The 16948-nt window shown below is 34.0% G+C and overlaps 1 protein-coding gene and 1 pseudogene across 2 annotated transcripts; one reads left to right on the forward strand and one right to left on the reverse strand.

Moving 5' to 3' along the window:
• Positions 1–245: 245 nt before the first annotated feature.
• LOC128184391 (uncharacterized) lies at positions 246–16131 on the forward strand (annotated as a pseudogene).
• LOC128184394 (uncharacterized) lies at positions 7433–12233 on the reverse strand. 2 transcript variants are annotated; one of them, XM_052853847.1, is made up of 3 exons: positions 11776–12233; positions 9073–9519; positions 7433–8471 (listed from the first exon to the last, which is right to left on the reverse strand). In XM_052853847.1, the coding sequence occupies exons 1-3, from the start codon at positions 12002–12004 to the stop codon at positions 7876–7878; spliced, it is 1272 nt and encodes a 423-aa protein (XP_052709807.1). In that variant the 5' UTR covers positions 12005–12233; the 3' UTR covers positions 7433–7875. The 2 variants fall into 2 exon arrangements, with proteins under 2 accessions (XP_052709807.1, XP_052709806.1); XM_052853846.1 differs by lacking the exon at positions 9073–9519.
• Positions 16132–16948: the final 817 nt, after the last annotated feature.

Raw genomic sequence — 16948 nt, forward strand, 5'->3', positions numbered from 1 at the left:
TTGATGTTTACACTGGGGTTTCAAACATGCATAACTCTATTTTAATTAATTGTCTTAGTACTGAAAATAATTCACATGTTTGAGAAATATTGATAATCATCTTGTCAACATGACTTGGTATCGGTGTTTAAAAAACTGAATTGATTTTTCTCTTGTTTTTTATTATCCATTTGGAACCCCGTGTTTCACATTTCTACTGTATTATATTAAAGTGAAGAAGACTTATCGATTTAAACGAAATAAGAATGGCGACTAAAAGTAAGCAACAAAAATTGGAGGTAGAGCCCACTTTATTTGTTCAGTCTGGTGTCATTCTCGAGGTAGAGGGCAAGCAACTTCACGTTTGCAAACAAGTATTAGCGGAGAATTCACCTGTTTTTAAACGAATGTTTGAATCAAATTTTAAGGAGAAGCAAAAGGTTAGGATTCCTCTGCCTGGAAAAAAATATAAGGATTTCGAGATGTTTTTACGCACTTTTTATCACCCTGCTATTGTTTGTCCAATAACAAGTAAGTTTAATTTCTTTCATCAGTGATTAAAAAGGTATAAACTGTTGGTATAAGTTACTGTAATGGTATATGTTTAAGTCCAATTTATCAGCTTTTATTTAACAAAGTTGAATAACAATGGACCTCGAATATACCATGCATTACGTTAAATTTATTTGCAAACCAACAGATGCATACAGTACCGATTAGACCCTACCTAACAGAAAGTTAACCCAACTATACCCTGAGTTTACTTTGGGTTAACCAATGGGGACCTAGAGTAAACCCAAAGTAAACCCAGACTGGACATAGAGAGTAAGAGGAAACCCCGATCAGAAATATACCCCTGAAAGCATACGCTACGTGTGTATTCGGAATATACAAAGAGGGGGAATTAGGTAGGCAGTAAGATGGCAAGATAAAATACGGGTCTGCTTCACACTACAGTGCGTACTGTTGTCTCCAAAGGCAATTCTCGAGTAAACCCAAAATAAACCCAAAGTAAACCACAAGTTTACCCCGAGTTGACCCAAAGTTTAAAAAAAGCAGACCCAGAGTAAACCCCAGCTTAAACCTTAAAGTAAACCCCCAGTTTAGTTGGGGTTTACTCTAGTATTAGGTTGGGTCTGATCTGTACTGTATATGTACTAATGCTACCTTTTAGTATATATATATTTTGGACTATATCGCATTCATTTCAAACGTAATGAATGTTTCTAGGTATTCTTTGGTCTGTTACAAGATAAAAATACGTCCTCGTCTGCTACTTATCATTTTTTATCATGTCATAACTTGCCGATGATTTCTTTTGAATTTTTGACAATTTCAATCCGTTCTGTTTCCCACTCCCGCGTGTTTTCCGAAAGTTACTCTTTTTGTTCAATTTAAAAGTATCAATGGTATGTGCTCATGTTCACACACAGATCTATGTTTCATTATAAAACAGTTTAAGTTATTTTCTCTTACAACAAAAATGTAAAATGACAAAGGTTCATGGTCAGATTACTAATTTTGATTTTACTTTTCTATATATACTAAATGTTTATGATACATAACTTAGGTACCTTGGTAGGCATTATCACTCTTTATTCTGCTTTAAAGGACAGGTGACACAATCACAAAAACATTGACCAACAAGTTGAATTGTGAGTGGGATACAATTTCTGCAAAATTTTCCTTACTACTCCCATCTGTTTCACAGCTATTGCTGAATTACTCAGCTGATAAGACGCGTGACCTCGATATGCATATCTGCAGGTATCACAACACTATTTTTCCGAAGGTGCACGTCAAAACATGGCTGAATTTTTGATGCCAGTTGTTTAGGCAGGGGGGTGAAAGGGCTCGGACATGATTTTCAAGAACATGTGTAACTTTGATGTAAACAAACTCTCGTGCCTTTGTGGATGGCTGTGTGTTTTTTGCTACTAAATTGGTTAGGAACAATTGTTTTAAAAGTTGTAAAGAGGAATTTTCCCATAAGTTTGTTTTAAACTTGCTACCCGTATCTAAAGTTGCGTAATTTTGGTAAGAATATCTAGTAAAAATTAATAGTGTTGTGCAACCTGAAGGAAAATTGTTATGATGTGTTTTAAGTCATAAAGTGGAGTTTTTTGGCGTTCTATCGATGTGTGTAGATTAGAAATCACCAACAATGAGCCGTTGTGGCCGGCACCTCTCTTATTTTCCTGTCAATGGCGCAATCAAAATTAGCCCAGATTTCCTCTGAAATTTCGTCGAACATCAAACAGCGACCCGATTATAGTGTATCGGACCGTCCAAACTGCCCTAAAATTTACAGCAGCTTATCCAGAGAGTTGGTTTTATCGTCGTAAACCAAAAAAGCTTCTATGTAATACGAATTTGGTGTAAAATGAGTTATTTAGACGCTTGTATGGTATACAGAATCTATCTAATTATGCCCCTAAAACGCCAGTAGTAAAGTGAAATATGAATTTAGCTATGATTCAGCACCCGCATTAATTTTATAAGAACCTGACAATGCTAATTTATATGAAAATGCACGCCAATTCTTTAAAATTGAATAACATAACGGCAGTTTTTCAACCCCTCCCCCAAAAGGCAGGGTTCCCTAAATTTGTACATGTATATATTCTCGGGTCGTCATGATATAAACAAGTTTGCATTGTCTTGTGAATAGACATGCATATTAGCACAAATTAGAACCAAGAAAATCATTCAAAATTATATTGCCGTGAAATTACATACAGTATAACTTTTAACATATTTTCATAAATCAGAGACCACCGCGAGCACCATGGTTTTAATAATCGCTCATAACTTTTTGATATAGCTACAGAATTCAGTAAAACTTTCCTCATGTGTTCCACAATTAATGTTTTTGTGTTTTCAGATTTTATTTTTGCGAGTGTAAAATAATAGATTACTTGCAGGTATCACAACACTATTTTTCCGAAGGTTCACGTCAAAACATGGCTGAGTGAAAATAATTCCCGAATTCCCCTTCGTTTTTAGGAGTTTTCCGCCAGCGACAGGGACTGTACTTTTTTATGAGATAAAAAACAACGTGTAAAATGCCTGATTTTCCCACCTTTGTCAAAATACGAGGTCACTTGAATTTTTGATGCCAGTTGTTTAGGCAGGGGGGTGAAAGGGCTCGGACATGATTTTCAAGAACATGTGTAACTTTGATGTAAACAAACTCTCGTGCCTTTGTGGATGGCTGTGTGTTTTTTGCTACTAAATTGGTTAGGAACAATTGTTTTAAAAGTTGTAAAGAGGAATTTTCCCATAAGTTTGTTTTAAACTTGCTACCCGTATCTAAAGTTGCGTAATTTTGGTAAGAATATCTAGTAAAAATTAATAGTGTTGTGCAACCTGAAGCCTCTGAGATCGGAAACCATCGGTGCGACGTAATAGCCGACACACTGCCCATTCGCTGTATCTTTCAACCATAGGGATTTCTGAATTGCTCTTATCTAAAATCTGAAGTCATTAACTTTTGCTCATTGCTATTAAAAATTTGAGAACCCAGTACATAAACAGAGTTATTCTAAGCTTAGAAACCCCATTTCTGTTTCCTCAGCAATTATGAATAGGAGTAAAAAGTTAACTTTTCATTGATCTATATACTTCATGCTGGAAAAAATATGTCAGATGTTGGATTTGTAAAAGATAAAAATCATCAAAACCATGAAATCATTGTTTCTGAAGAAAGGATTTTGTTTTGTCAACACATAGTAAGTGATAAAGTATAGAGACTTTTCGTAACCAGGAATTTCACTGGATCTTAAACCTAAATAAACCCTAATTAAGTTAATTGGACTTAATAAAGGATTCAGAAATCCTGGTACCTGTAAGCAAATATGTTTGTAAATTTCTTAAGTTCCACAAAATCAAGGGTCTACCTTAATCTCAATACTAATAACCGAAACATTTTTAGTATGGTATTTGATCATGTTTGTTTATTGAAATTTAATTAAAAGAACTATACATATATACCAATTTCCATAATCCGTAGAGACTGAAACAGTAGTTTTTTAACATAGTATTCAGGTTTTAAAAACGTATTAATCTCAGACTCCTTGAATTTTATCCAAATGTAATTTGATCTTTCTTTTAAAAGTTTATGAAGATCATTGTTTGGTAGTACTTCTGAGTTGTGTATAATTTATTCTCTATTGATCAAACCTTTAAAACAAGCCCAAAAACGAGCTGTTATGCACACTGATTACTTCTTATATACTGACATTAGATTCAGATGAACAATGAATTATTATTTTTACAGCAACACCAATTGTTACAAATAGTACACAAAAAAGGATTTATATGTGATGTAATAAAAATCTAACTCATCGTGCTCCCAGTTGAGTTTTTTTTAAGAATTTTTTTTTAGATTAATATCAACTTATTCAAATCAATGTTTTGGATCTGCAAGATTGGATTAATATGCATATTCAAACAATATATTTCAAACTTTACTGACTACTGACAATCTGAACAAATGGTTGCCTGTCTGGCTGACAGGATGATAATCTGCAATAAATGATTATCAATCACAGAATCTTCAGATTCATTCTAATTTAATTACTTTTTTCAATTCCTATTACCACTATTTTATGTACACAAAATTTCTCAAAAACTCCATAAACCAATAATACAACATGTAATCTTGTACATGCTATAATCTTACTACTTTGTTCTCAGGAGAGGGTTCATACACTAAACTTTTCAATAGAATATGCTTTTTAATAAATTCACTTTAATCTGATAGTGCTTTATTTCAAAATCATCATTTGCAACCCAAATACACTGTCCTGTACGTGTAAATAAATCCTCGTCCATTGCTCTGTTTACTATGTAGCCGATAGCTGACTATGTCATCTTTGACGAATAACGCACAGGGGTTTCTTATCTAATTAAAGATCGGCAAAACTCGGAGATCTGCTGCAGCTGGGATTTTCAGCACACTTAATTCCGCTGTGTGTTCTTATCTGATGCTAGTCAAATGGAAAAATTGTTATAAACTGATTTATATTTATCAAAGAAAATGTTTTTAGAAGAAAATGATTTTGTGTCACCTGTCCTTTAAACATTTGTGTATTTAGCAACCTTTCACTGTCACACGAAAGTAGGCTTTCTGTAGTGCTTTACCTGCTTTGAGCAAATTATTTAAATATTTAGTGAATCACAACTGTGTCAGTGCAATTCCAATTTTCCTTCAAAAACATCTCAAGAGTCCGTCTTTGAATTAACGTGCTTATCGAGGCCCATTTTTTTCTCGAAATTTCCGCTCAATCTTTCTTTTTCACTCGTATCTCCTCACTGAACCATTTAATTTTACTCTTCTGATTCTACTTACATACATCTGCTTATGTACTTTTTACACAATCACTGGCTAAAAATGATAACACGATTAGTAAGGGTTATAGAAGAAATGTTGCTTAAATGAGACTCGGATAAATTTTCCCTCGTCACAGGTTGTCATTAAAAAAATCTTCAACATAATTCTGCCAGCCTAATCCTATGTTGAATAGGTTAAGGAATTCTCCAAACCGGTTTGGTATTTTGTTTATGGAATTGCGGGACATACAATTAAAAACAGACACAAACAAAACACATAAACTAAACAAGAAATAAACCTTAAATTTTGAAATTAACGAAAATATATTTCATCTTTAAAAATTACCATTAATACATCCACACTGAAACTTGCTATTATTGATTCGAAAAAACCTGTATCTCATAACTTTATTAACTTGCCTTTGTTAAAAAAATTAAAAAAAAAAAAACAATGCCCTTTGTTGTTACCGTTATTTTTTTTTTCATTTTAATGACTCCAAAATAAAAAAAAAACATTAAAAAAATTTACGCAATATAAGTATGATATTGAGATTTATATATATTATCCAAATGAAAAAAACAAAACTTTCTTCCATGTCAGTGAATGTATGTCAGATATAGATCAGTACATTAACCAATACGGGATTTGAATATAATTCTTGTCAAGGTATAATAATAATATAAAAATCATTCAATTAGCTGTTTTTGGATTTTGATAAAAACATATTAAGATTAATATTTGTTTGTTATTATATGAATAATATTTCGCTTACGTACTGAATTCGTCTTTAGGGATCTTGATTACTAATAACTTTTTTGTTCACGTTTTTTTTCTTTTATTTACAGAGGATACAATTTTATACATTCTCCCACTGGCCGAGGAATACCAAGTGTTAAAAGTGAATATAAAATGTGAAAACTGTATGATCCAAGCACTTCAGTCGACGTCAAAAGGATCAGCACAAATTGATACCCAAACACTTGTACATTATGCTTCCTACGCAGAATTTTACAATCTATCATCAGCATTACCTGTAGTGGAACAATAGTGCGCTAAGTATGACGACCAATTGTTGAAACAAGCTGGCATTGAAGATCTAATTTCCGACAGAATGATGATGAAAATAGCCCAAGAAAGAAATAAACTGCTTCAAAATTTAACAATCCTTAAAATACAAAAAGGTAATATCCAAACGTTGTCTCAGTAACGGTAAAACATTCTGATTAACTTTTCATATTTATGTTTGTTGGTCTTTGGCAATCTTAAAATCGATGAAGGACGCAAATGCCAACTAAAGAGGTATTTTGAAAGGACATGTTTACAATCTGAGCTGAAAGTTCTCCACTTTTGGTGATAAAAAATGCATCATTTTGGTGTTTCTAATAACTAAACTTTGAGGGACAGTCGTCGAGTTTATTCAAGAACTTTGATAACAATTCTTTGTTATGTATACAAAACTTAGGTCATGTTTTGGTTTACATTTACAACTTTGAATTGAAAATATATGGTTACCGTTTTGAACACGTTTGAATGTAATGAACACTAGATACATTAGTGTTCATAACTCACTGGCCAGGAAAAAATAGTTTCATGAAGCATCATTTTACCACTATCTCTAACCAACGTGTACGTTAACAAAAATGTGACACGGGCCTTGTTTACAAAAAAAAAGAGTAAAGAGATCTGTTCTGTTTATGTAGCTCCAAAATTGATATTTAAATATGACTGATCATTAAAAATACCCGTGGTGAAGCATTTTAAACTTTGAAATAAGACAACTGCTTTTTCCTTCAAATCATGACCATTTACTTGTATCTTTAATGTAGCTAAGAAAAAGCACATACTGATTTTTCTTAATATAATTGTTGTAAAATTAGAGTTTTGAGGCATTTCAGAACTTGGACAATTAGAATAATTGAAACAAAATTTTATATTTTTGGTAATATGTTTTACGGTGCGACCGTTGGGGCGAGCACAGCATGTGATCAAACAATGAATTATGATAAATCAATAAAAATAAAATTAACAACGTAAAATTTGAATGCAAAAAAAATAAAACATACCTATATTTCAGTAAATTTTTATTATTTATACAAGGAAATAAGAACAAGATATGTGATTTTATAGTTTTATTTGGCGAACATTGGCCGTGGCATATTACTTTGTGGGATGCCAATAAACACACAACTTTTGGGCAAACCCACACAAAATCAACAAATGCATCAAAATTTATACAACACACAACATATGTTAAATGGCCACCCCGGGTAAACCGCGGGTGGTTACTTATTTAAATGCAAGTTATATGCACAAAACAATGTGAATCCACATCAAGCAAATATTTTACAAACAAAATGGTTTAGCATTTTACCCCCCTTCACAGTTCAATGGTGACAACTTCACCATAATACAAAGCTTACATAGGCCTCAGTTGCTTTGGTGTGCGCAAGCACCACATGACAGCGAACAATTAAAGGAGAGTTCGCAGTCATCCCACACATGGGGGAGCACCCAAGCAACTGAAAAAAGCCCCCACGAACCAATGTTCTCTGGAACAAGTTTTAAGGATATACCTGCCCCAGTTGCGACTGGAAGAATTCTAATCCCCCTTGGAAATTATTGAGGAAGAGCTTATTTCCTAACTCGTTGAGATGGACGCCATCAGGCATCAGAAATTGGGACATGTTTCTCAACAGATCAGGGTGCTTAATGTAACAACCCCCCAATTTTAAAACTGATGAGGCAGCTACCCTATTGGCCTTGAGACGGCATCTCTCCATTGCTTTGTTATCATTAGAATACCTCCATTTAATTCGTGGAAGCATCTGTGACCAAACAAGTGTGGACTGTGGAAATTGAACTTTAATAAATTGTAAGTGGGTTTTAATTTTTTGAATTAATGAAAACAGATCAATAGTCCCAATATCATTCACCCCACAGTGAATAATTAAGTAGTCTGGTGATTCTTCATATTGTGTTAGAAAAAAGAGCTTTCTTTTCAGCTCCAAAAACTTCAAACCTGAATATCCTTGCCACCAAATATTCATATTCAATCTATCCAGTCCTAGATTTGATCCCCCCGGTCTGCATACTGATGCCATCATAGCATTCTTGATAATAGATGAGCCCACACACCACACTGTAACTTCAGGGACCTCTACAATTCCAGCAAGAATAAGTATTGAACCTGATTACTTTTAAAAATTACATCTTATTTGTTCCTAACATCTGCCCAATAGGACATCTTATGTATGTCCTATATGCCCTAGACTTCCAACGGCCTGCTTCCATTATAATATCCTGTGTGCACCCAGCCTCAAATGCTAAAGTGGCTGCCCCTATACGAAACGAATGGGCCCTATAATGTCCCTCAACTCCAAGAACATGAAGTGCTTTTCCTAAAATAGCTGAGAACTGATACCTAGTAAGAGGGTTCTTTCCCAAATGAATGAACAATGGGCCTTTAATTTTTGGTCGAACAGCAAGATAATCAATCAAACCTGCTACTGGACACAAAATTCCCTCAATTCTATCAATGACCAGAGAAACACCCTTCCTATCCTGATCAGTTTTTGAGCTTTTTATGAGTACCAAGAGCTTGGAGTAATTAGCTTGAAACTGTACATCTGTCACTTGCAATATTGAATGAACACCATTACCAGTAGACAATGCAAATTCCCCTATTCTGAGAAAACCAAAGAAAGCTAATAAATATGCAGCTCGAAACAACTTTGTTTCATAGGTATCATGACAAATACCTGGTAAAGTCTCCACAAGTTGTTTGAGTAATTCCAAGGTTATAGGTAACCTTGCATCAGCAGACCTACCAATTCTTCTCATACCTTCAAGAACCTTCAGAACAAGGAAGTTTTTTGTTTCATCAACCAAATTTTGAACTTTGCATTGAAAACTAATGGATGATAAGTAAGACCTAGCCGTAGCATAAGAACATTTCTTAAGTGACAAATAAGAAACAAATTGAACAACGTCCCTGAGTGGTGGGGGCCATAAAATCTCGTACCCAAATTCTCTCCGGAAATTAAAAAATGATCTTAGCCCTGTTTCATAAGATGTCTTGGTGTTGCTGGAGATTGAAGCATCTAACAATTTGTTCATTTGAATCTGTAAATCATGTTGACTAATTATAATGGAATTGGGTCTGGTCTGGTGTGTGCCTCTGGTGCCAACCTCTTGAAGCGGTACCACTGTTTGCGAGACAAAGAATCTGCAACTTTGTTATCCAAGCTAAATATGTGTTTTGCCCTAAATATAACATTGTTCATCATAAGTCTAAAAACCAAATGTCTTACCAATTCCATAACTCTTTTTGATTTGGAAGATTGGGTATTGATGACACTTACTAGTGAAAGGTTATCCACATGGAACTGAACCTTTTTGTGTTGCAACCTAATTCCCCATAACTCTATTGCTAATACTACAGGTATGAGCTCTAAAAAAGTCATGTCCCTCAAAATGTCTTGGTTGTTCCAATGAGCTGGCCACTGTAGAAAAAACCAACTCCCCCTAAAGAAACCCACACAACCTAAATGACTTGAGCCTGCACTATCTGTAAATAATTGCAAAATGCTAGAATCTTCCCATACAGTATCAGGAAAATATGCTACCCCATTGAAGTGGTCTAAGAACACAAGCCACATTTTAAGGTCACTTTTAATTCCAACTGATAATCTTATGTGATGGTGTGGCTTAAAAACCCCTCTAAATGCATCATACATTCTTCGAATAAAGGCTCTACTAGACCTGATTGCCTTTGAGAAAAAATTCAGCATTCCAACTAATGATTGCATTTCTTGCAACCTAACCTTTTCTCTACCTAAAAAGCTCTCAATTAGGTTCCTAAGGATATTTACCTTTGCTTCTGGGATCCTAATAATCATCTCCAATGTATCTATTTCAAAACCTAGAAATATTAACTTAGTTGTTGGGCCTGAAGTTTTATCATGAGCTAGTGGTACCCCTATTTCTTTAGCTAAGTGACTAAAAGTAGACATAAGTATTGCACATTCTTGACTTCCACACCTTCCTGCAAAAATGAAATCATCCAAATAATGATCTAAGGTATTCAGCCCAGACTTAAACTGTGTCAGCCAATGTAGAAAAGTTGCGAATGTTTCCCAAATTTTGCAACTTATAGAACATCCCATGGGAAGACATTTGTCTATGTAATATGAGCCATCTACCGAGAAGCCTAACAAATCAAAATCCCCTGGATAGATAGGAATTAAACGAAATGCACTTTTAACATCCATCTTCCCTATCAAGGCACCCCTTCCCAAACTGGCAATCATGTCAACTACACCATCAAAAGATGCATATTGAACTGTACATAAATCTGGATCTATAAAGTCATTGATCCCACGATCACTAGGGTAGGATAAATGAGTTATCATTCGCCACCCCCCATCCGATTTTGGAACAATGCCAACTGGCGAAATGTGAAGGTTGGAAATAGGCAGTTGGTCAAAAGGACCCATAATCCTGCCCAGCTTAATTTCTTTACTTATCTTATCCATCAAATGATCATGGTGTTCAGTTGCAGACTTGAGATTTTTTGAATACACATGAAACCTTGGGCCAGTATAATTAATTTCAAAACCTTTGGAAAAACCATTTTTTAAATAATTAGCAGCATATTTGTCTGGGTATGATTGTAAATACTCATCTAACACTTTAGTTCTAATAGGGGAAGTTCCTAGGGCCCATATATCTTTGTGGTCTTGGGGTTTGTGTTGGGTGTGACACAGGGGGTCTAAACTGGGATTGTCCCTGCAATGGTGCCTTGGGGCGATTTGTGGCCTTGAACACATGGTTAGAAAGGGGACACTGGTATTGTGGATGAGCCCCTGAACATCTTATACACTTATGCATGTACTGACAAGACGGTCTGTCACAAATTCCCTTGAAATTGAAATTATAGCACTTGTTAAATGCTGGGCTATTTGGGCTAAGTGTAACTTTAGATTGCGGAGATGATGTCATAAACATCAACCATAACTCATAGTCTACTTTAGACCATTGTTTGGTGGGATCGATACTGCGGCGAAGTCTAAATTGTTCATCATATTTCTTCCAGCCCAAATCTCCCTCCCCACATCTTGATGCCCCTAGTCTAATGTCATGCAAATATTTCAGAAGACCTTGAAAAGATTCTGGATGGGCCGAAGCATAGATACTTGCATAAACTAAAAATGCATCTGTCCATCTACTGATAGATTGAATCTTTATGCTGGGCCTAACTACCTCTCTTGTGACCAACTCACCCTTATCATTAAAAAATATTCTTTTCTCTGAAGATTCCGTCAGAGAAGTATTATCAAGCAATAAGCTAATGTCAATGTATGACGAACTGATAATTTTTGATTTCAATGAGTTAGAGACATTGCTAGATAACAATGTATGAATGCTATCGACGTATTGACTTTCAACACCAATGCTTGTACCTGATTGAATAGCTAAAGCAGGAACAGGTGTTGGGGGCAAACTTTGGTTCACGGTTGCCACATCTTCACTTTCTATTGCGATGGCGCATTCCCTGCTTCGTGATGGACCTGGTTCCTGAGATGCCTGATCGTCAGTGGATGGAGCTGATCGCTCGGGTCTTGACCTCTTTGACCTTGATCCCTTCCCCTCGTGGTGTCTGCAATTCCGCTTATTATTTTTTGGTGGCATTTCCGCTCATTAAAATGAACAATACACATACAATAACTCACTTGAAATTAAAAACACGATTTTCAAAAAAAGAATACAAATTATATGTATAGTGCCTACTGATAACACCCTGCTTTTAATCCGGCCCCATCAATAGAAAATATAGATGCCAGATTAAAATTAATGTAAAACACAATTAACTTGTCTATCCGTTAATGAAATTTCATATATATTTAAGGCGGATGCAAGAACTTTACAGCATATAATTTAAAAAAAATTCTCCCATACAATTTTTCAACCTTCTCCTATTCAGCAACTTTTGGAAAAGGATGTTGATCCCGAGCTTCCAGACTTAAATAATAAAAGAAGGCCGCAGGCCGATCCCGACCAAAATTAAGATAACCCTTTCCCGTAAAATAAAGTCATCGATTTTATATGCATAAAATAGATGGTATTATTCATAGTTTATAGAATTTGTTATAATTTATTTGTTTATAAGTAGAGCAGTAGTTTAATCTCAGATAAAATGTTGTTGAATAATAAAGATTTTAATATATAAATATTCATTGCACTGTATCTCCTCTTTTAAAGTGATTGTAACGTCAGTTCAACCCCCCCCCTTTTTGCAGTAGACATTTTTTCTTAAACTTACATATAAACTTACGACAACTTGACTCATCATAGAGGCCCCCCATGTTAAAAAAATAATGTTTCATTTTTTTTTTCAATTTACACATAGAAAATCGACTTATCATGGATTTTTAAAAAAGTTGAATTTTTCTTAATTTACGGTTTAAAATATTTGCTTAACATATTAAAAGAACATGGTGTCCCCCCCCCCCCCCCCCCCCCCCCCCGCATGGAAGTGAAAATAAAGAAACCATTAAACTGCTAAAGAGCGCAAGGATTAGAATTTTTATGATTTTTTTTTCCCCTTTTGCTTCCAAAGATTTTTTGGATGAGGCTGCCATCCACCCACCCACCTACCTCCTTTTAAAAAAGGCGATGCTACGTGTACGTTCCAGGAAATTACCTTAATTATAGTGAATAAAATAAATGTGAGCATTCGTCCAAATGAGTGCAATTTACAACTGTTTCCTGTATCTGAACAAATGTCCTTATTCTTCAGCTGTTCTTTAGCTTAGTCTTTGCAAGATATTGAGATGATTTTGGTCATTTCAGCAGATTTACAATAACTTCAATAAGAGTAATTTCCCCTTATCAGTGCTTCTTGTGACGTCAAAGCTGACGTTGGTTAAGTGTCGTCTGACTCTTTAAAACTCCCCTGAGAAATGAAAGTACGCGAAGTATACTGTTTTATTTACTTAAAAAGCATGATGTTCTTAAAATTACACATCTTATATATGCTTCTCAAAAGTTTTACTTTGATTCTCGCGAGACCGTGAGGTTGGAAACCATTGGTACTATGAATTGTGGGTCAAAATTTACTGACGCCGAAAAAATCTATCGGATCAATGTGTAAACCATTGTGACGTCACTCGATTATTTTTGATTGAGAGCTTTAGAGGTGGCATTGACTGTGTGTCGTAACGTTATACATCGTTGATTGTTTTTATATTGTCTTGCTGATTCTCGTGAGAGTGTGAAGTGATAAAAATTGCCATGATTACAGGGAACTACTAGGACGATTAAAACAATGTATTACTGGTCCGATTTACTGACGCCAAAAAAATCCGTTGAATGAATGTGCAACTAGTCCTAATTTTCTATTCACACACGCCTTGCCGGTAGAGCTCGCTTCGCTCCGGCGCTGCGCGCCGGCGAGCTGCGCTCGCTATTACTTATGATGCTTAAATCGTACGTTATCAAAGATGGCTCGAAGTCTTTTTTAATATCATTTAGGAAAATATACATTTTTTTCGAGTTTTTTTTTTAAATATAGGAACATTAGGGTACTTATGTAGTTAAGTTATACGAAACACTAAGCTTAATTGACAATTATTTTAATATTTACATTCCACAAATAAATTTGTATATAAATTGTGTGGAAAGCTACTGAGTTATAACACTGAAACACACCAAGGGTGCTAAAAGATTAAATGATATAATTTATGATGACGTCACAAACATCCAAAGAAAAAAAATTCACGCGTGTAGCTGTTTCATTGGCTCTTCCCTTAATGTTAACTTACCCACAAGATAGTACAGTGGTTATGAGGTATAATTCGCATATGCAGACAAGGCAAGAAGTTACAAAAAATGTAAATATAAGCATCAAGTTCCGATTTTGGTATACCGTCGGTCCTATAACACATCATACCTTGCACACAAATTATTATATATTCAAATTGTCTACATGGCCTGGTGTGTTATTGACCAACGATATGCATCTTTAAGCATTCAATGCTTAGAAATTATTGTGGTTATTCAATATACAATGCATTTTATATAATGAATGATGATATTGGGATAATATATTCTTATGTTTGAAATAAAAACCGTAGCCCTTATACGTTTTAAATCAATTTTTGTTTAAGGAGATGACACAATGATTCTCGAAACACTGCATTTACTCAATGGCCTGATCGACAAAGATAGAGTTGCATTGATAAAGGGGTATGAAGACAGACTTGTCACAGCTTGCAATCAACGCAAGGTGACTCCGAACAGTATCGTTGAGTGTATAGTTGCAGCAGAACAATTCGATCTGACGAATCTTCTTTCATCTGCTATTAAAGCAGCACGTTACCATCAAAGCGCAGTACAAAGCAGTGCACGATTCCATGAAATGTCAGATAAAAGCAAATTTAGAATATACGATTCGCAAGGATATCATTTTTAATATAAAGATGGGCTTCATTTAAGGTCTATGGTTATTAAGACCCATGCTAGGGCCTTATAACCAGCCAAATATGGGATTTGTATTTAAAGTGAAATCTTGTATTTTTCTTATTTTAATGAAAGCTAGTTTTTATTACAATGCACAAAATAATAAGTTTGAATCGGTTTAATAGTAAAAGAGTGTTTAGCTATGTAAATGTTTCCAATATGTTTTCGTTTGTTAAAATTGAGGAATAAATGGATATTCTTAAATTTAAATCCAAGTGTTAAATCAAAAAATTAATTATTTAAAAAATTGAGGTAGAATTATTACATGTATACTAGTATCCATTTTTCAAGAAAAATATCTTTTTTCACCTTATGTCTATAACTAGCCGTTCTATTTCGTACAAAGAATAGTTTTTAATCCATCAAAACAGTCACCTTATTGCATAATATAAGTCGTTTTATGGATTTGATTTGATTAAACCCAATAACGACAGATATGAAATAATTTCGCTTAGATTAAATAGCATTTAATTCCAAAATGTTGAATTACTCAATTAAAGGGGCATGGCCACGATTTTGGTCAAAAAATATTTTTCTGATTTTAATAGTTAAAATGTTTCCGAAAGGCTTTTTAATAAGCAACCAAAATTTGTGTGTCATTCGTTGCGTTATATGTGAGTTACATAGCCTACAGTGCTTTGCTATGCAAACAAAACTTTTGTTTACATTTTGAATATTGAAATGAAAATTTCAGTTTTACAGCTTAAATAAATATGTTAGACATTAGGAACTGTTTATTTATGCTTAAAATTAATAAGGAAAAAAGAAAATTAGCTTAAAAAGAGTTTTTTCTGGTATATTGAACCAATGTAAACAAACACAGGGCACAAGCCTTTTTTATACTTGTTTCGCTTAAAAAATCATTAGAAAGCAATGAATGAATGAAATTAGAAAAACGTTTTATGACATTTAGAAATCAGTAGCCGATTTACATGCGGAACATGGGACTTCAAATGTGTTGTTACACTATGTTAATACAAAACATAGGAAACATATTCAGATTTTGAATTGAAATGAACAAATGTAAAACAAACGGAATTCATGCTGGAGATAGAGTATAAGTTATCAAAATTTGATAAAGCGACCTTAGTGACCTCAACGTTAATGAAAATGTCATGTCGTAAAATTTTGAATTTACTACTACCCGGTAAATTCAAAATTTTACAACATGACAATACCTTATGAGGAAAACACTGTATTTAAGCCGTACTCGTATTTTTATGTTAACATCGTTAAGTCAATTTATTAAATGTTAAAAATTGTTTTGTACTGTTATGATCAAACATCTTTTTTTGCTAGTGGTGCATTAAATATCTACTATATGTCATCAAAGTTATTGCTCTTGGAATTTGATTGGTTTTACATTACTTGCGGACCGCTAATGTTTATTTGACCATATAATAGTTATATACGGTTTACTTTTTGCGTACAAATTAAAGTAAAGGACTATATATGGTTTGAGCCTAAAATGGCCCCCTAAAATGAACATTGTCATTTTACTGTTATTCTTCGTTTTATTTGTACAAATATACATTTGAAGTTTTTTCATAATTTTCATTTTGATTTTAGTACCCACAATTTAAAAATATGACATCATTAAGTTTACCTTTTCCCGCCATTTTCTCATTTTTAGCATAAAACGGCCTGTTTTTAGGTAGTTTTTCTTTAAGGAAACATTGAGCGACTGCTTGAACAAACAAAATATTTTCACCAAAGATGTATCTATCCAATATTTATAAGTGACAAAAAGTTCGTTCTTGTTCAAAGAGTCGCTCTATATTTCCCATTCGAAAAAAGATAAGAAAAATGTCAATTTTTGATTGATTTTGATTAAATTATAAAAATAGCGTCACTTTTGACGTCATATACTGCCAGTGAGTGCATATAAATCAAATAAATAGGTGAAAAACACATTTCATGTCAACTCTTATATAAAATAAAAGAACAAATTAATTTACCTGATTCATTTTAAATATAGCGAACTTTGGGGGCCAAATTTGACTAATACCATATATAGTTCTTTATTTACCTAAACGTTCAGTGGAGTATTATATGCAAATTAATTGGCCAATTTAAATAAGGGTGTGTTATCCTTCTATTATCAATGTTAATGAT

The sequence above is a fragment of the Crassostrea angulata genome, chromosome 5, assembly GCF_025612915.1.
Source record: "Crassostrea angulata isolate pt1a10 chromosome 5, ASM2561291v2, whole genome shotgun sequence".
Classification (NCBI taxonomy): Eukaryota; Metazoa; Mollusca; class Bivalvia; order Ostreida; family Ostreidae; genus Magallana; species Magallana angulata.